This window comes from Phaethon aethereus, assembly GCF_964289735.1.
Source record: "Phaethon aethereus genome assembly, chromosome: 2".
NCBI lineage: Eukaryota > Metazoa > Chordata > Aves > Phaethontiformes > Phaethontidae > Phaethon > Phaethon aethereus.
The window spans coordinates 47880099-47900778 of NC_138582.1; the positions used below are offsets into that span (position 1 = coordinate 47880099).

The following is a 20680-nucleotide window of genomic DNA, read 5'->3' on the forward strand; positions in this document are numbered from 1 at the left end:
TGACCGTGAGCTCTGAAGAGGCCGCCAGGTCCTGATGGCACCGTAAGCAAAGCTGCGCCCTCCACGACGGGGCTTGGGTGCGACGCGGGCGGCAGGCACTGGTGCTCGCACGGGGCTGCCCTGCCCAGCAGGTCGCTGTTCTCCGAGGGATTTTGAGAATCTAACTGGCTCCCGGCGAGGTGTCCCGCGGGGGCCGGCTGGCCCCGCCGGCAATCGCGTCTCTTCGCTGGGGTAACGCGTGATGGGCATTAAATGAGACTGTTCGGGCTGGCGCAGTTGCACACCGACAGCGTCTGATGAGCAGCTGCCCTTCGGGGCCGAGGACTTCAGTGACCTGCAAGCCTGACGCAGTTCCACGTACGAGCAGTTAAATGAGACGCTTTCCAAGACAAATTCTAATTTCATGGCTACGACAGGTGAGATGTATCACCTTCCAGCGACCCCCAGACCCTGTCGCAGGGCAAGGGGGAGAGAGAACGGGTGTCACGGCCTTGCCCGCACCCACCTCTCTATGCTTCATGCAGGGAGAAAAGGTCCAGGAGCACCCCGCGACAGCCGCAGCTCCCTGATGGACAGCCAGGCCAAGGGCAGGCGACGTCAATGTACCCCAGTGCCAGAGGGCAGAAAGTAACAACATGCAGAACTGGCTTTGGGCAGATTATTTTTTGACAATGTGGAAAAGAAAAATATCTTGCACCAAAAAAAAGGCAACCTCTTTTTGTGTCACTGTAAAGTTCGGTGCCTAATGCTCACGTAGATAAAAGGTTGCATGATCAAACCCCTGATGAGCAAAGCAAATCAGGTTTGTTTAAACACATCTCTGTGGGGTTAACTCCAGCACTAGAGTTAAAAGCAAAGCCAAGCCCCTCCATGCGAAACCTTACCTGCCAGATGCAAAACCTCACCTGCCAGGCGGGAGCACACTTCTGATCCCACAAGCCTTCCCACGGGGAGCTTATGGCCAAAAGGAGAGCATGTACCAGTCCTGTCCCAACTATTTATGTTAAAATACACACCCCTTTGATAAACAGCTGCGTTGTTACTGCAACAGCTGCGGTAGCGGCAGATGGAGCCCTGCCCGGAGCGTGGCAGCAGGCCCGGCATGACCGGCACGTACCCACGGTCCCCAAAAAGCCACCTCCGAGCAAGCGGCACGGCACTCCGCAGGGCACAGCTCCTCGCCAGCAGCGTCAGCCGAGTGCTGGGCTGAAGAGTCAGCGGTTGAGCTAGTCCTGCCGAAGCGTCATAGATTTAGCCGGGTCTTCTGGAAAGAAGAAAAAAAAAATATTTAAAAAATCTTAGACTTTTCAAAAGTGGGTTTTGGTGTGTGTTTCTTTTGTGATTCAGTCAATGGAGTACCAGGGGGTGAAGCCAGGGTTTTAAAAAGTGTTTTATCTAACTGGAAAATGTAGCATGTCACATATCTGAGACGAAAATATTTTCATTTCTCTGATACTTTCCAATTTAATAGTAGTTCATTGACTGCGGGGCGGGGGCAAAAAAGCACAATCACTTACCGTAAGTCTGTAAAGAAGCTTAAATTCACGCAGACAGCGTGACGAAGCTCAAGATGCCTTAGAGACCCTTTTTCCACGGGAGCGTCCTGCAAGAAGAAGTGCCAGAGGCCACATGTCACGGGTGGGGAGGGATCGGCAGCCCCCTCGGGTGAAGCTGCCCGCGCTCCAGCGGAAGGAGCGGAGCCTCGGGAGGGCGCTAGGGTGATACACAGAGACACGCGTGGGGCAAGCAGCATCTTTCCCGTATCGCCTCTGGGAAGCGTGCGTGTGGAGATGCGGCGGGGTGGGGGGAGAGGCGTGGGGTGGTAAAAGGAGCTTTTTGCGCTGGCCCGTGTGGAAATAAGCCAAGGAAAAGGGAAGATTAACGCTCAACCGGAGTGTTGCAGGGGGAATGCGGGGCCAGTACCGGCGTCGGGGGCGGCCCACCCCCTCGTGGGGGGGCCGCCCCCGACGGCGACCCCCCTCCACCGGGAGGTGGCAGCTCTCCGCGGCGGGAGCCCTGCCTCCGCGGCCGCGCACCGCACCCGCTCCCGCCCCCGGGTCCCCGGGGGTGCCGGGAACACTCGTTCCCCGTCATTGGGGCAGGAGGCGGGGCCGGCGCCGTATAAGAAGGGACCGAGCGGGCGTTTCGCTCCCAGGTCCAGAGACGCCTTGTCCCGTCCCCGCCTCCTGCCGCCGAGCACGGCGTGACCCCAACCCGGATCGGGCCCCTCGGGGAGGCGAGGCGACGGCAGCAGGAGCACCAGTACCACCACCAGCAGCAGCAGCAGCAGCAGCACCGCCACCAGCAGCAGCAGCAGCAGCCGCCCCGCTCCCCACCTGCCCGTGGCGGAGGCTGGAGCTGCGATCGTCGCGGAGCGGCGGTTGGTGCCCGCGGCCCGGAGTCCCCGCGCCGCGGCCGTGCGGCGCCGCGTCCCGCTCGCCGATGAGCGCCGCCGCTCTCTACAGCCTGGACTCCCCGGCATGTTATAAGAGCTGGTGCCTGGAGCCCGCCAACTTCTACGACGCCAAGGTGGGCAGCGGCGGCGGGCCGGGTCCCGCCTGCAAGCCGGGGGGCCGCGGCGGCTGCGGGATGAGCGGCGAGGAGGCGGGGGGCGGCCTCGGGGGCAGCGGCACCAACCTGGCGGAGCTGAGCGCCGCCGCCCCGGCCATGTACGAGGACGAGAGCGCCATCGACTTCAGCTCCTACATTGACTCCATGTCGGCCGTGCCCAACCTGGAGCTGTGCAACGACGAGCTCTTCGCCGACCTCTTCAACAGCAACCACAAGCCCGAGCGGGGCGGGGACTACGGCGAGTACCTGCCGCCGGGCGGCGGCGCCGGCCGCGACCCCGCCAAGGACCTCGGCGCTGCCATGACCACCCTGCTGGGCGCCGAGCCCCGCACCGCCTCCTCCTCCTCCTCCTCCTCCTCTTCCTCCTCCTCCTCCTCCTCCTCCCGCGGCGCCCTGAAGCAGGAGCCGGACTGGAGCGACAGCGACCTCTCCTCCTCGCTGCTGCACTCGCAGATCGCCACCTGCGCTCAGACCATCATGAACCTGAGCGGGCAGCCCACGCCGCCCACCTCCCCTGAGCCGCCGGGCAGCAGCTCCCCCTCCAGCTGCAGCACCCGCTCCCCGGGCCCCGCCGGCGCCGGGTCGGGGCAGGGCGTCCCGCCGCCGGCGGCGCCCAGCGGCGGGAAGGAGCGCGGCGGCAAGAAGTGCGTGGACAGGTTTAGCCCCGAGTACCGGCAGCGCCGGGAGCGTAACAACATCGCCGTCCGCAAGAGCCGCGACAAGGCGAAGCGGCGCAACCAGGAGATGCAGCAGAAGCTGCTGGAGCTCTCGGCCGAGAACGAGAAGCTGCACAAGAAGATCGAGCAGCTCACCCGGGACTTGACCAGCCTCCGGCACTTCTTCAAGCAGCTGCCCAGCGCCTCCTTCCTGCAGCCCGGCTCGGGCACCGACTGCCGGTAACCGGGGGGGAGCGGGACGGAAAAACGGACTCCAGAAAACGGTGGATAAATACCTCAGAGGGCCGGGCCGGGCCGCGCCGGGCCTGCGCCGGGCCGTGCCGAGCCGCGGCGCCCCGGGCCGGGCCGGGCCGGGCCGGGGGGGGCGGTGCGGAGTCGCGGTGGGACCCGCCGGCCGCTTTCTGAATGTTGTAGCGACGTGGGGCGATGCCTGGGTCTTTCACCACGAAACTTGCAAAAAAAAAAAAGGAAAAAAAGCTAAATATCTTTTTTTTTTCCTCTCCCCTTAAATTATTTTTGTAATGGTAGTTTTCGTCTTTTCTACATTTTACTCATACCGATGCAGCTATGGTACATCTGTTAAAATGATTCAAAACCCCATGTATTTTAGACAGTAGGATGAAAAAAAAAAAAAGACTGAGCATGCTCGACCTTTTATATCAATTTTTACAGCATTTCTAAGAATAAAAAAAAAAAAGCGTTTTAAATCAACCCTTGCTCTCGTTTGCTCTCTGTCCGGAAGGCAGCGGGGGAAGTTGTGCTTCCCGGGAGCTGCCGCCACCGCGCAGCGCTGGGGGGGACACGGGGGGTTCCGTCCAGCAGCCGGAACGGGGAGGCGAGGAGGAGCGGAGGGCGAGGCGCGCTGCCTTTGCTCTAAAGGAGCCCGAGCGTTGGGCACGACTGGGCGTCCCGCACAAGGTCGGCTGCCCCCCGGGGGCTTGCCCCGCTGGGCCGGAACGCGGCGTCCAGCCGGTAAGTATGCATGAACACCCCGAGTTAAAGTTCCCGTGAAAAAATGCCTCGGAAGCGGTTTCCACTCCCGACGATGTGAAGCGGAGCCCACGCCAAGGCGCACCCAAGTTCGAGCCGGCAGCAGTGCCGAAGGAGACGCCGCTGCAGTGGGCTGTGGGTGCTGGGCACAAGCTGTCCGCCTTGGCTGGTCACCGCTAGTGACCGTGAGAGCAGGCGATGGCGCGCCAGTCCCTGGCTGGATGAATATATATATTAAGGAAAGGTTAGGCTGCTGGTCTGGGTTTTGATAGTGCACGCACACGGACGCCGGCATCTGTAGGGCGCGGGCAGAAAACTGGGCTGATAGGACATGCTCCCCCACAGCCAGCGCTCTGCGAGAGAGAAATCCTGCCGGTTTCGCAGGGGCGACCCTGGTCGCATATGGGGCAGTGTCCTCTACGCAGGAGTGGGCTGAGGTCCCCTTTTTCCTTACAGGTAAGAGACTGAAAGTCTTGGAGGAAGTGGGGGGGGAAGGAGGATTCAAAAGCTGGGTCATTCCTGTAGTAATCATGACGTATCTAAGACTTTCCACTATCGGCCTCGGCCGCAGGAACGATGAGTGTAGCGACAAGTTCGCTGTTCCTTTTCTGCTGGGCAGTCGCATACCAGACCTGCGCAAAACCATCCATTCCTCCTCCTCTGACCTGTACGGGTTTTTTAAGTACCGTGAAAGGGGAAGGGGGAAAAAAATCTTATCTCTGACTGAACTCTTACATTAATTCTTGCATCTCAAACAACGCACACAAAGGAAGATTTTGATACTACGTTTCTGATCTGTAATCCAGGTCTCCGTACAGTCAGGGTGAGGACAGTTACACAGCCTACAAAGCAGTTTGCTCGGTACCTGTAACAAACTGTATAATGAAACGCTCGCTTTGTGGAAAGCTGCAGATAACACGGTACTTCTATGCTTAGAGACCAATTAGCTGTAAAACATTAACTTTATATATGCTTGACACTTCAAAATATAAGCTTTATTCAAATCTTCATCTTTACAACACTTACTGCAAGGTGATCACAAACGTTACAACTCAAAATCTGCGCACAACGCCGTGTTTTGCAGCCAGCGGTACATCTGGAATCTGCTGATAAAACTCAGCTTAGACCAGTGTTCACCGCCTATAGCAAGGTATTTATTTCAAAAAAATCAGTAAATGTTTTCCATCGACACATAATAAATACAGTATTATAAAAAAAAATTCACAACTATTCAGAACTTCCAGAACAAGATGCTTTACATCCATAAACAGTAAACATGCCAAAGAACGGTATTTTTAAATTCTGAACTGATCCAAAAAAGAGTTCAGAAAGTTGAACAGATTTTTTTTTTTAATAGATTTTTTCAGCGTTAGCACAACGTGCTTTGTGAATCACAGTTTTAATAAACTATCTTAATACTTATTACACTTGCATTATACATTATCTGTGGCACTAGTTAACAGATAACCACATGACAAAGTCCAGAGATACTATAGTAGCTGACCAGGGTTCAGCTCAGTGTCTTGCTGCTGCTTCCAGAAGAACAATTTCCTCCAGTCCAACACAGTTGGGGTGGCTGGTTACGGAGTGGACGTAGCAGTTCAAGAACCCCACCTCCTTTCCCAGCACGCTCTGCACCTCATAACTCTGCAGTGATAAAAGCACGTTGATTAAAACAAACAGTCCTGGACATTCTGTTCTAAGCAGTGTTCGGCTGGGAAGACGCAGGGTGTAAGGTTCTCTTCCAACAGACCATTTTTTTAAGGACTCAAAAAGAAAGGTGCATTAGAACTGATGGAAAGAATGAATACATTAGATTTTCAGTAATTAGATCTCACTCCTGCTTCAAGTGCTGCTTCCCCACCAGGCTTTTAAAAATGAACTGCTAAAAAAAAAAAAAAGCTACTGTGACTTTGAACTCAATTTTGCTGAAGCATAACCTACATGTGCTCCCTTTACCCAGCTTTCTGACACTCGCAGGATTTCACATGTGCTAGCAATGCGTATATATGTACTCTATTATCGATTACCTTAGCTAACAGATCCACTGAAGGAAAATATGTTTTGTAACTCTGGTTACTCTCCCTGCTCCCCTTTAACTTCGCGTGGTATCACACATCCTTTCCGATCACCAGCACCTACAGAGTCCCTTCTGGTTCTTGCTCCGCCTGGCAGCGTACCCACGTGAGTTGCGCCTGAGCGCATCTGTAGAGGCTGTATTCTGCGTGGAGGAGAGGGATGCGAGGCTGGGGCGACTTCCCTAAGAGGAGGCAGCACGTTAACAGAAGAACTGGTAACGCCGACAGTCGACACCCGGCTTGAGAGGGTGCCTCAGATGGCAGGTTTACATCCGTTTCTTTCCTCAATGGGATCTGCCTATGACCAGCCTCTGACCATGTCCCTGGGCTGTGCATTTTTACAGGTATGTGATACCCAGGCCTATTGCCTGGTTCAAGGTATAAACAACCCTTTCCTTTTTCTTTTCCTAGATTATTTTTACCCCAGACCGGTTCTGCAGTCCAATTCACCATGCAGCTGCACAAACACCTAAACTGGTGTCACAGGAGGGCTGTCACGAGGTGAGGAACAAGTGGCCAGGGCCAGTGACAGCTAAAACCAACGTCCCTGCCAAAAGAAGTGATTACAAAGCTACACCCTTAGAAACTTTTGCAGCACTCACAAAAAAAATGCCACCTCAAGTCATATTTCTTGTGATTAATCTTTGTTGAGATGTGCTGCTTTTTAAAATGCAGCGGTTCAGAGATGGAAGCGCTTATGAAAAAAAAGGAAAAAAAAAATCCCTGCATTTTAGCTAGGGAAAAAAAAATGTTTCTAAGTTGCCGGACTTCCAAATACTAGCATTATAAAATTGCAACATGAAAAAGAGGTTGTTTGAATTCTAGTAACTCAGAAAAGAACTACGTTTTGTCAGTCTGTAACCAAGCCAGACAAGGCTGTAAAACTTAGCAAGACTTACCTGCTATTAAAAGACCAAACATATTTTGGAAATGTCTTGCATCTCATTGCTTAAATGAAATACACCCTCTAGCATAAGAAAAATAACTTACAATTTCAGGGAAACGTTCCACTTTCAAAATTATCCATAAATGCCATTAAAACCATGGAGCACATCATAGCAAAATGCTAGAAGACTGCAGAAGATAGGGAAAACAAAATGACCCCAATATGTGGCACCTAACTGAAGATACTTAGCCAGGATGATTAAACAAGATGACGAGCTGACCTTTGCTCCCTTCCACGTGCAATGGAGGGGGGGATCTCAGGATTCTCACTGGACTTCATCACCCTCTGAAGGTGCCACTCCTTCACTGCTGACCCTCCAGCAGCCAATGCCAGCCAGGCACCTACCCAGGTGCCTCCCTCACCTGCGATAAATCTGGGTCACTGTGCCAAATGTCAGGGTTCTTCCAATATCTCAGATTAAAGGAATAACTGCTTCATGATTACATAAACTGTACTTTAGCCCATGGATCCCTGTGGCTTACACACGTTTCATTCACACAATTATGAAGTATCATTTTGCACACATTTTGCAAATTTCTCTACTATTACCCCCTGCCAGGAATTTCACGGTTGTGCTATTAGCAAGCAGTTCTGGTTTATAGGGTTTAGAAAACCGTCCCAAAAAGGGGGGATGCTTGGACCTGCATCTTTGCTGTCTCTGGATCCTCAGCCAGAAAATGGAGTAAAGCTCAGCACTGCTCGTCGCAGCTCTGAATGTCTGGACGTAGTGCTATTTGCAGATAGCTCCACAGATCCGCAGCTGAGCTAAAGCTGTCTGTGCATCCCATCTGCGGCATCCCTCTTCTGAAAAGGAGACACGCAATAGCAGGGGATCAGCAGGTGGAAGGCGGGCTTGCCAAAGGGTCCAGCCCACTCAAATCCCAGGCTGGACACGAGAAAAAAATTCATTATAGGACAAGGGGTAATGGTTTTAAACTAAAAGAAGGTGGATTCAGACTAGATATTAAGGATGAAATTTTTCACAATGAGGGTGGTGAAACACTGGCACAGGTTGCCCAGAGAGGTGGTAGATGCCTCATTCCTAGAAACATTCAAGGTCAGGCTGGATGGGGCTCTGAGCAACCTGGTCTAGTTGAAGATGTCCCTGCTCACTGCAGGGGGGTTGGACTAGATGACCTTTAAAGGTCCCTTCCAACCCAAACCATTCTATGATTCCATGATTTCTAGTGAAATCTCCTACTGCTCCTAGTGCAGTTCTGAAACAAGCTGCCTGGAAAGGCAGAATCTCCATCCCTGGAGGTTTTCAAGACCCTGCCAAAGTCATGGCTGACCTGCCCATACATTTGCAATAGCCCAGTATGAGTGGTAGGTTGGACAATGACCGAAAGGAGTACCTTCCGTTTCCATGATTCGAGTATTTTCCCACCTGATTCATGTCTCCTGTACTCTGCCTCTACTGTAAGTTATGCAGTTTAACTTTCTGTCATCAACAGTCATTATACCTACCCCATCCTCATTGGCAGAGGACATCAGGAGAGAAGAGATTGTCCTTTGTAACAGCTGGAATGAGAAAATGAACAGGTTTTGTTCATGATGAAAATCTTATGTATGCAAAGACATTCTGTTTGCAGGTTAAAACGGTCACGTTGGACAAAGATTTATGATTTTAATACAGAATGGTTTTGTTCGTCTGGCCAAGAAAGCAGAGGAGAGGTGACTCAAAAGATGTTCAGAATTTGAGTCTAAAAATACACGTTTCTTTTACGCTGTGGAGACTGATGTTTCCCAAGGCCCAACCCAACAAAGCCCTTCAGCTGGACCATAAAACAGTTTGGAAACCTCAGGGTGAACTCAGTGACTGCATTGTTTGAGTAAGAGCTGGGAACTGGGTTCTTAGTCCAATGAAACACAAGTTTAGTATAGATTAAATTATGGGATACTCTTGCATCTTTTAATTTTTCTTCTGACAGAGCTGTTTATAAAAGTGTGGCTTAGAGTACCTGTGTATCTAGACAACTAGCCTCACTAGACTCAATACACTGAAGCTCATTTTATGCCATACCTTTACTTTTACTGCACTTTGAGATCGGGATGGACAACTCAAGAAGACTTCCAGCTGCATTTTCAAAACCGGTGAGATGACAACTTCCGAGCACTGGTTGCAATACAGCAATCCTCTGAAGCACGCAAATAATATTGGAAAAATATAAGAGAAATGGAAAAGCTATCAGTTGTAAATCAAACCACGCAAAAAAACCAGCTAGCTTATTCTCCAAAATACTTTGCTGGCAGACTTCTGTTAGGAAAGCCCTGGTAGAGATTCAGTTGATAATAACAAACAGAGCTCTTCCATTGGTAGAGCTAAGTAACTCTCTTGGAGGACCTAAACTCTTCTAGCAAAAGGATCTTCCTTTTATAAGTTTTGGCAACATGGGGGGAGGTTGCTATTTATAGTCCCCCCACTTAATCAAACATTAATCTCATAGCCTTCTAAAAGTTATGGCAAAAGAAAATTTGTTGTATAGATTTGGCCCAAGGGACTTACTGATTTAGGCCCTCGTTCAGCAAACGTTCAACATTTTCAGCACACGCTTAAGTCATATGCATAAAATTAAGCTCAGCTATAAGTGCTTGTTGGAATAACGTCTTAAACAAATATTGATGATACATTGTTCGCCAAATGAAGCAAAAGTGTCCTTCGTGGTAGAGATTTTTTTATTGAGCTACACTACTATGTGAACATACGCACATCCTTATTTTCTGCGTGATAGTATAATATAGAACAACTTTTTTTAATTTTCAGCCTTTTTCCCCCAAAGGCTACACATAACAAAACATAAGTGGGAAAGCTTCTCATATTTAGGAAAATGTTATCTATTTCAATGGATCAAACCCACCCACCTTCTCCTTATGCTTTTTGCAAGCTTTTCCAGCAGGAAGACCCCCCCCCTTTTCCTTCTTTTTACACTCTGACTACTCTCTTATTCTCTCGTGTTTTTATCCCATCAGGTATTTCAGACTCTGCAAAAGCAAGCTGGCAAAGGAGCTGAAGGGGAGGCTTTCCAAGAGCATGCCAGTGTGACGCAGGTTTATCATTTCAGGTGGTAACAGGTCCTGTGGGATCAGTCTTCACATTTGGGACAGTCGTACTCCCAGAATTATTCAACCCTCTTTTTAGAAAGGTGATAAATGTAATAGGTCTGAAATGCAACTCTTTCACACTTAGGTAAATTACAGCAAAGATCACAGTTCAATATAAAAATGAGGTGAATTGGTGGTGTACACAGGGTAACAAGGTAGGGTAGACAAACACAAGAAGCTACTTTCAAAGGAGCTTAAAATCAAACCTGCAATTTATGTGGATGTTTATTAAAATTAATATTATAAAGCAGTGGGCTATGAAATCCTTTTAACTAATACTTTAAGATTAGTTTGGAAAAAAATGTGGTAACTGCAAATTCAAACCATTTCATATCTACTTGTATCTTTCTTAATAAATTAACCTAACCTTGCAGGTTTTATCAGTTTATCAGCAATAAAAATACTACGTCTTAGTTCTAGGAGGGAACAAAGTGCAGCCTGTGCCTGCAGGAATCATTGCATCACCTACTGCTGTTATGGCTACATCTGCAAAACACCTGGAGTGCTCCGGAGCATGCTGACACTCACCTGTCCTGGGGACACAGTTCCAACTTTCCATTGCCACATCTGTCGCATGTAGGCCAGGAGAAAGCAGTGCTCTCATTAACTCCAACAACGGTACCTGCAGAAGACGAAATTCTTACAAAATACTAATGATAAGCTAGCAAACACACTCACTCCGGGCTTCACAGCAGGTTTGATCCTTTCTGACTCTCAGCTCAAGAATAAGACTTGTCAGAGCAAGCATCAGCCCTTCCAACAATCTCACTCCTTTTCTCCTTCGACCCTCCAACAAAGGATGATAGTATGGCAAAGCGTGTTGCATTCCAAACACACCAGAAGGTAGATAATTTATAATTAACTTTCCAAACAGGTTCAGTTCTTTTGGTTTGGGTTTTATTGTTTTTCTGATTTGGTTTTGTTTGTTTGTTTTCTTTCTGGTCCTCTGATGTTTCCTTGGCAATAAATAGCTATAAAAATCATCAGGTCAGATAGCTTGATATCGATATTTAGGAAACACAAACCAATGAGAAGATCCAATCCCTTTTGAAAACAATGATGCAGGTTAAATTCCATTGACAATGGAGTTATTCTTCATTTATACTGATTTAACAGAGATTAGATCTGGCCCACAGATTTAAGTGTGTGCCTAAGAAGGGAATGCCAAAGATACTTTGGACTAATATAAAGGGCCTTGCTAGTTTTGGCAAGAAAAAATATATTCAGAGTTTTATGAGAAGCCAGTAAAGACTGTATTATGTTTTACGGTAACGATATGCTGAAATTACGGGCATTATTTATGGAGAAAATACTTCTAAGTATTTTGAAGCATACAAAGTGGATCACCTGTAAGAATGAAATTACACTAAAACAAAGCTGCACTGGTACAACAGAAGTATAGACCAAAAATTCTAGCTCCTATTGAGCAAGAGTCTCACAGTTTTATACTGCATTCAATAAAAGAAACCCTTGGAGATTAGGGAGCATTTACACTGCCTGATCTGTAAGACAGGGCATTAAGCCCTTGCTTTCCTGGTTCTCCTGAGACGAGGACTGACAGGAAGGAGGGAGCTGCACAGAAACAACAAAACGGTAGTTTTCTTTGCAAATTCAAAGTACAGCAAGTCAGAGGATCAGGAAAGGTACTTCTCAAATACAACACTTATGACCCAATTTCTGTGCGTATAACAAAACAACATGGATTTCACTGGCAGAATAAGCAACTCTGTGCATTTAACCCCTTGGACTGTTACAGTAATAATTTTGATTCTTCAGTTTTTGTGACAAACTGGGAGTTTCCATCAGCACTTGCTACTACAAGGTAGGATGCTTTCTGCCACAGCATGGGCATGTTTCCCTTGCTCATGGAAAAGAAAAGCTACCAGTTAGTTTGCTGACTGTGCTTCCTTTTTAATTGAAAATTTATTTTTAAAACAAAAGAAAATCCTCTTTTCTGACAGATCTGTTTCTCTCTAAGCCTTTTAACTTTCCCCCAGTTGTGTGCCATATTGCAACTGCAGGATGCCAGTGCACAAGTAATACAAGTACATGTGAAGAACGTGAATCAGGGTCATACTGACAAGATTATGTCTAGCAGAGAGGTTTGTTTTGATGACAACATGGAGTTCCCTGGAGAAAACCACCAGAGATCACTGAAGTCAGAACAAACACAACTGAAGGCGGCAACAGATCTAATAACCTAGTGACAGTCTTGCGCATCCTGCATGCAAAGTGATTTCTCATGTTCAAGCTGCTAAACTGCTGCACATCTTTGTGAAGACTAGGTTTTCCTTGACGTTCACAAACCTTTTGGGTATTTTCCTGAGATCCTTCTTTTAAATGGAAGCGTACATAGCCAAAATACAATTTTTACCTCTAGTCTATTTTTATGGGTTGTGGCTGACATCATTAAGAGGAGACTGGTAATAGCACAACACCTGGAAAAACAGGTCTCTGGCATGGAATGCAGAGAAAGGATGAGGATTAAAAGTAACACTCTGGTTGAAATGTTAAAAAAAACTAATGTGTATATATATATTTTTCCAATCAGTTACCCTGATTAATGGACAGGAAGGGGAAAAGTTCAATCAAAAAGAGAAACCTAGGTAAGCTGATTAACCCCATTTTGTTCAGCGCTGTTAAGAGAGAAACTGAAAAAAAACCCACCCCTGAGTAAGTGCTTAAATATGAAAATAACCAATGTCAAAATTCAATCACTGGTGTTGAGTCACATACTAGGCAAATATCACTAATCAAGCAATATTCTCACATAACGTATGTGGTATGGACTAACTGGAATTTGCTCATAAGCATGGCTAAGAGGAAAAACAGTTTTGTGCAGTATGAACTGCCAACATTTAAGTCATCCTGACTGCTACTATACAGTAAAAACAGGTTAGAAATTACTTCACAATGCATAGTGATAAGAAAATAAATCTATTAACCCTGAGCTCACAGGTGAGAACCACAGACTCATCTTTAAAAGAAGAATAAACTTTCCAGTAGAAAGCAACCACAGGTTTTCACTCATCTGTTGAAGAGCAACACACTCCATCCCAGAGCTGATATGATGGTACCTCCCTGAGACAAGGATTTCTGACAAACTCAGTGGCTCTGCGTGGATTGCAACATTGTCCTTTTTGATGGGGAAGGAACCTCTGAAGTTCCTCCAGTCCTAACTCCTGCTCAAAGCTGAGCCCTGAGCAACCTGGTATAACACTAGCTGGCCCAGCTTTGAGCTGGAGTTAGCACTGGAGGAACTTCAGAGGTTCCATCCATCCTAACTTTCCCTATGTGTATACCTTCCAAAAAATGACTGATCTACCTAAAATCCAGCAGGCAGCACGGCCTGTGTCCCACCAGTCCTGGCACTCCTGGAGACTCTGATGCTGTGACCAATCACTGTATCTGAAGATGGGGACTTGAAAGACTACCTGCATTTTCACTGGTTAAAAAGAAGTTTTTCTAGGGAAGGTTGAGCCTGCCGAATTCCTGAGAGCCATGACTGCAAAGGAGCAGGAAGGAGCACTACTTCAGGAACGGGCAGAGTAAAGCCTTTGCAGCATCTTTAAGTGTTAGGTGAGAGGAGCATATATGTAGGTGACCAAAAGTACAGGAGGTGAAAGGAGGGCACAAAGAAAAAGAATGAACAAGGGAATACTGCTTCTCATTGAAAGCCAGACTAACAGCCCTCTGAGTTAAGAGACACAGTGAGCGAATTTTAGCGATGATAATTTTTCCTTCATAGGCTACTCCATCAAATACTCCCACCATCTCCCACCAACGAAGTAGAGTTAATGCTACTAGTTTCAGTAGAAAGATGTAGGCACTAATTAACTGAATTCCAAAACAGTGGAGAGATTTATTGTAAATGCTACTAAATAATGTTAGTTACACATAAAATTGAGAGTTATCATCTATATATAGCATTAGCATAGGTATAAAGAAAAGACTTTATATTCTATTGGTGGTACAAAGGTGTGGGAACATACTGACAACAGCTACCCTGGGCAAATTTCAGATTAGGCAAGACAAGGTTGTGGGATTAATTTCTCCTTTTGTCCTTCTTCCATCTGTAATGCAGAACAGAGAAAGTGTGACACCTCCCATGCGTGTCAAGTAAGTACTTGTTTACACAATAGATCACAAAGGTGTATTTTCTTTGCTCTACTGGAAAAAGAAAGGACAGAGGAATGTTTGCTTTATCCTACTGCCTACACTGTCAATGGGACAAAAGACGACAGGCACTTCTCATAGTTAGTTATAAAATTAACAGCAGAGAAGTGATAATTCTTAGCGTAACTATTGGAGAGATTAAAAAAAAAAAAAGCCAAAAAGTATTTCACACCCAGTGACAGAAATGTCTTTCAAGTAACTCACAATATCGATGCGAGATGTGCGTAACAACCAGGGCTTACACGTGCAGTGCCTCTAGTAGTGCTTGTTTTTCATTATGCAGCGTTAGAGCTCAAGATTTGTCACTGCAAGGTGCTCATTTATTAATCACAGAGGCATGGAGAACTTGTGGCTCTACTGTAGGAGAAGGTATGTTTAGTAACAGCTTTGCACGGTTTCAAACTGTCATTTCAGTGCATCACATTACAGCTGGAAGGATTAATTTGTAACTTTTATTTGCTATTACTTTAAAGCTCATTTCAAATGCTCCAGTGAATACTTGGAGGTGTAAATGTAAAACGGTATGAGGAAGTTTCTACAAGGGCTACTGGGATCATAAGAGTTAAATTAAGAAAGGAAATTGCCTTTAAAAGCAAGAGTTATTGGGCTTTTAAGGACTCTTCCCTATAGGCACTCTACAACTAGGAGGTTTAAGAAGCTGCCTGGACAAAGCATTAGAAAATACACAGTAGGAAATGTTTCTGCCTGATTAGGAAATGTTAGAAAATACATTGTAAGAAATGTTTCTGCATGGTTAGCGGTAGGACTGAAACATTAGACAAAGCAATGATCCAAAGTGGCTGGTGAGCAAATATTGGCCAAGTTATGCTAGATGACTATGGTGAAATATTAAATTGCCCCACTGCAGCAAAGCTCCAGGGAAATCAGACACTAACCCCTACCATTCAGGATCTGGCTAACCTATCTTATCCATCTGCCTAAAAAATATTGGTATACCTTACTGTTGCCAACGTCAACAAGGCTGGCGTGAACAGAAGGCTCTTGAAAGAAGGCAGCGATGGAACGACTATAATAAAACAGATTGTGCATCAAACATTTATTCTGGGGTATGAGTGAGTGGGAGCAGATCTTGGCCAGCAAAAGGCAAATAGAGCCCACAAAGCATAAAAACTGAAATATCCTAATGACCCACAGCAATACTGTGCTTTTCTATCCCTCCACGCTGTTTGTGCAAGAAATCAATACGAAGACCTAGAAGATTAAAGTAAGCACAAATAATTAACTGCATTCATTTCAGGAAAGGCCATACAAACCTCTTACAGCACAAATGGAGTTGGCCTGTGTTGTAGAATCCAGCTCATCGAGTCTAACAGGGCCAGTCAGCTCACTGAGGTCAGCACCGGCAGCCGAGTACAAAAGAGGCTTTTGTAATAAGAGAACAGTACGTTCAACACAAATAATCCTACCTGCCAACAAAGACATTTCAACTCAGTACAGTAACAAGGAAAAAGGTGACCATGTTAATTGTCATGGCCAATAAAGACAACGATCTCTGCCAGCTACTAAACAGATGGATAGACTCCATCAGGTTGTCTCAATGACAAAATATTTTGCTTTCAGCAATACATACATCATGCTCTTGTTACACTTCACAATTCCCGGGGAAAAAAGATGTTTTAAAAATTCAAACATGGCAGAGGAGAGTCTGATTCCACCCGGACTGCATTGCACCACGCTCCCTGCAAACACAGCGTTACCGTCTCTTCCCTGGTAATAAGCTTGGGCACTCCTTGAGGTGGTCTTACTTTGTTTCCAAGATTACGAAGAGTAGGTGCATGCAATGCTTTATTCTCCAAAGCAGAGATTTTTGCTTGAGGACACACAGCTATTTACACAGGTTGGTGCTTCCAGTCCACTTACATTTTGGAAGTGACTGAAGGCGTGAGATGTGAACTACCCATGCAGGCACCATACAGAACCGTAACTGAACCTCAAAAATGAGCGACTGAAAATGAATGTAAAGCAAACTACCATCATTACATGATCTGTATGGTGGTGAAGGCTCACAACTAAGATGGTATAGTGTGTATATATATATATATTTGTAAAATTTCTGTATCTAGGGACACGCACATCTCTTCTGCTCCTTTTAGAGGTAGTTAAGGTAGTAAAAAGTTTCTGCAAGAATATCAAAACAAATGAAACCAAGTTTCTTAATATTTGTTAGTCTTCTGTCAGCTAGCAAATTTGGTTGACACTGTTCATTAGATTCAACAGTCATCAGGGAAGACTGACAGTAATATTGATGGACGTACAGCAAGATCACTGAATGTCTCATTTACTTTGGAGATCAAGCCAAAAATATAAAAAAGAAATCTTACAGGAGAGCTCTAATTACCACCTCTTTCAAATTTCTCATCCCAAACTTGCAACATCTCATCTTCATCTGAGAATGAAAGACTCTGTAGGTCACAGTGTCAGAGATGAGGATGCTACTTCAGTTTGATTTCCAACTGCTTCAAAACCACATGTAAAGCTTACCATTTCCCCACAGCGCATCCTTGAAGAAGACAAGTTGCGAGGCAGCGCTGAGGGCTTCCGTGATTTCCGTCCTCAGAACACACGATGCAGTGACTGACACAGCAACAACTTTTGGAATTGTATGAACCACATTTTGCAATGTGGAGTCAGTCACAAACAACCAAATCTCTCTTTGATTTATAGGAACACTGTGTTTTGTCTACGATTTAAAAAAAAAAAAAATACAAAATTGGAATGCAGTTGTTAATTTTTAGTAGAAGGAAAGACTAAAATAACATCCTCGTATTTAAATAACTAATAAAACTGACAGAAATATTACATTTAGGGCTCATACAGGGTAATGAATCAAAACTTTATGGGAATTTTTCATTATTCCTTACTGCAGATCCAAACAGCTCTAAATTAACTTTCTGAGGCTGATCCTCTGGAATCTTGGCTTTACCTCTATCAATTATCACACTTTATCATAACCCACTTGGGCGGTACAAGGGATATGAAAATATATTTTATTTTTAAAAATACATACTATATATACTATATATTATATACTTATATAATATGTGTGAATATATTAAAAAGTTAATTGGCTGGTTTTATGAACAAAGGCTTAAATAATTTTTGTCTTTAAAAAAAAAAACAAACTACTGCTACTACTACTATTATTCCTATGTGAGCAAATTTTCCACGTACTGTTATCTGATTCCCAAGAGCAACCAGTCCTTGGTTAATAGCTACTGTCCAGTCCTTGGCTAATAGCTACTGCAAGTTACAAAGCTGGAGATTTTTATTTCAGTTGAAGAAACAGCTCTAAATATTTGAATGATGTGTAGAAATAGGGAAGTAGATAACTCATAAGTAAGAAACATAGAATTCCGCAATGACAATGCAAGTTTTCTGCCTAAGACAGGTATAAAAATATCATGGTATGACTAAATTAAGTTATATCTCAACTACTGATGTCACAAACAAAACACCTGCATTTCATCTCAGGCTTCATATCTGAAAATGATTATCACAAAATCAGTAGAGTTTTAAAATTTTTTCACACTGGGATGATGAACAAGACAGACTACACAGACATTATATACACATCAGTGCTTATTCCAGGGTTTCTGAGAAAATCAGATGGGTTACAATTTCACGATTCATGCTTTTCTTCTTTTTTTTTAAACACAACTTTTATATATTTGTTTGTGTATGTAAATTTTCCCATGCTTTAGAAAAAATGGGTTTAGCATATTTCACATTTGCCAGTCCAAGCAACTTGCAATTTTTAAGATTCTAATATTTTTTAAATACTTAACTGAAATTAAATTACTTTCTTAATTTAATTTCTTGTTACTTTTTTAATTAGTCTGCTGATTAAAAATTAATACTTGAAACATTTAAATGAAATTAAAATACTGCAATCATTGGAAAGACTCATATCATGTAAGTATTTTAATCTCAAAGTTGCATGTGTCTAGCATAAGGTAATGCAACAAGAACCCCAACTTTTTGTCTCCGGTTGAATTCAAACCTTGAAACCGTTAGCCACACTAAAATTAGCTTTCTGTTCATGGTAGCAGCTCTTTAGAACAAATGCAGTAATTGTACGTAATGACTGGGAAAATTCGTAACTCAGATATTATGGTTATGCCTTAATACAATATATGCTGCCTATTGCATTGACGTTGTTTCTTTGCCTAGTATCTACATACATTTGAGTAGCTCCTCTGCATAGATAGCATTAGGACAGCTTCAAAGGAAGAATTTTTACAGCTGTCCCATGAGAATTACTAGCACATTAAAAGCTGACTTTCAAAAGAATCATCCAAAAAGTAAAGAATAATAACAGCAAAAATCACAAGTTAGTACAAAATCATCATCTAGCTATGTGTGACAATTTGTTCAGAACAGAGAGGACACAACAGACAAATAGCAGCAGGATTGAGTTATAAGGAAGGACAGCTCCTCAACCACAGATGGAATATATTTCCTCATATTCCTTCTGTACCACAGTACAGATTCTGAGTAATAATAAAAGCATATTTCCATTCTTCCTTCACACAAATGAAGTATCTCAGAATACTGTAGCTACACAGAATAAATACTGTTTTTTTAAAGTACATTTGAATTAGCTGACATAGCAGATTATCTAATAATAATAAATGTGCAAGATAAACCAAATCGTAGTCCCTTCCTCACTTACTATGACTTGATGATTTTGCATGTGAAGGATATGTCCTCTTGGCAAAGGCAACTGCAGTAAACAAGCTGCTGTTCGTGACTGTCTTCTGGAAGGACTAGGCAAACAATACGCTAGCAGCAGGCAGATACCTTTACATTCCTATAGCAGTTATCCAGAAGTTATGCAGAAGAAGAACATCTTCTATTGCTTTTCCATCATCACTTTCAAAAAACTGATGTGCACTCATGTTGTTCACTTACAAAAATTTAGTGGTTACAGTTCAGTAAGTGAATAGCCATCAAAAAACCCCAGCTAATAAACCTCCTAGTAGCAAGAAGAAATCATGGACCTTTTCTTTCTGCTAGACAATTTTCCATTCTTCAAAATCACATCTGTTCCTGCATGCTTCATCTTTTCTCTAATTTAGTGATGAAGTGCTTCTACACAAGCATACTGATGACCCATAGCATCTCAGATGTAGACATTCCTGAGTACAAACATGTTTGGCTAGGATACCACTATTCTGTGATTTTATTTTTTTTTTAATAGAACAGGTTTCTTGAAAATAGACATTTACGCATGTATGTGTCCATCTTTCTGTTAGCACCCTAAAGATCCCAGCAAGCTAGCCCTAATTTCAGGTTTGCAAATGCTCTGTTAAATTCTCACTTAGCATGGAGAAAACACAAGAGATACCCCTCATCTTAGGGGTTAAAAGTACTCTCTGCCTAAAAATCAAATCATAACTCATTGGCTTTTGAAGCAAATGGGGAAGACCTAAATTAAATTTATGTCTCACACTGGCGGTAAGCATCTCCAGCTATTTCGCTGGCTGTTCTGGAATTTCTTTGTTTCTGGTTCATATGCTTTGATTCACACTTTGTTTCTTGTGGAGCTGATGGACAATTGCAAATTATTCTCCACCAGAATTCAGTGCTGGCTGTACTGAGAATCGAGTCGCCAGGAAAGAATAAATAAATCAGCAACAAAAAATTCCTTTAACTACTGAGGGAGTTAGCAATATTTTGAAATAAAATTGTAGCATCATTCAGAAACAAATAAATAAAACATAATTATAAGCTTTCCAACATAGTATGGATGGCAGATGTATTTACCTACGAGTTCCTCCTTTCTACTAACTGGACCATAAAAGCCAAACTTGCCTGAGGGGCTTCTATTGAAGTCAACAAAAATAGTCCGCACACTTGCATGCAAAGAGCCAAACTGTATTTTTATATAACCATCATCTGTTAAATTCTATCCCCAGAAAGTCAGCTGACTGGGAACTTCTCGCTCTGTATCTAAGGGTAGCATTTAGCTATAAACCGAGTCTCAACGAATGTCCTGCGAGCTCCTTTACCAGTGTGCAATATTACTTCTGATCTGATAGCAATTTATTCAGAAATAATTCATTTTCTAGACTCAGTGGTATTGAAACTGGAGATGTAGTTCATATTACCCATTCACA

At 44.5% G+C, this 20680-nt stretch overlaps 2 protein-coding genes across 2 annotated transcripts in view; one reads left to right on the plus strand and one right to left on the minus strand.

Annotated features, from left to right (window-relative positions):
* Window positions 1-2442: 2442 nt before the first annotated feature.
* CEBPD (CCAAT enhancer binding protein delta) lies at window positions 2443-3471 on the plus strand (the record flags this gene model as incomplete). Its single annotated transcript, XM_082014658.1, has 1 exon — window positions 2443-3471. One exon carries the CDS (start codon window positions 2443-2445, stop codon window positions 3469-3471), a length of 1029 nt encoding a protein of 342 aa, XP_081870784.1.
* A 2074-nt stretch (window positions 3472-5545) lies between these two features.
* SPIDR (scaffold protein involved in DNA repair) overlaps window positions 5546-20680 on the minus strand; it is a gene marked incomplete at its 5' end in the record, with an annotated part of 202698 nt that continues 187563 nt past the window's right edge. The window contains 6 exons of the mRNA XM_082014805.1: window positions 5546-5885; window positions 8730-8783; window positions 9286-9400; window positions 10893-10986; window positions 15815-15967; window positions 17043-17241. Of these exons, the coding sequence (XP_081870931.1) occupies window positions 5754-5885; window positions 8730-8783; window positions 9286-9400; window positions 10893-10986; window positions 15815-15967; window positions 17043-17241 (747 nt within the window). The 3' untranslated portion in view covers window positions 5546-5753. The remainder of the gene's footprint in view (window positions 5886-8729; window positions 8784-9285; window positions 9401-10892; window positions 10987-15814; window positions 15968-17042; window positions 17242-20680) is intronic.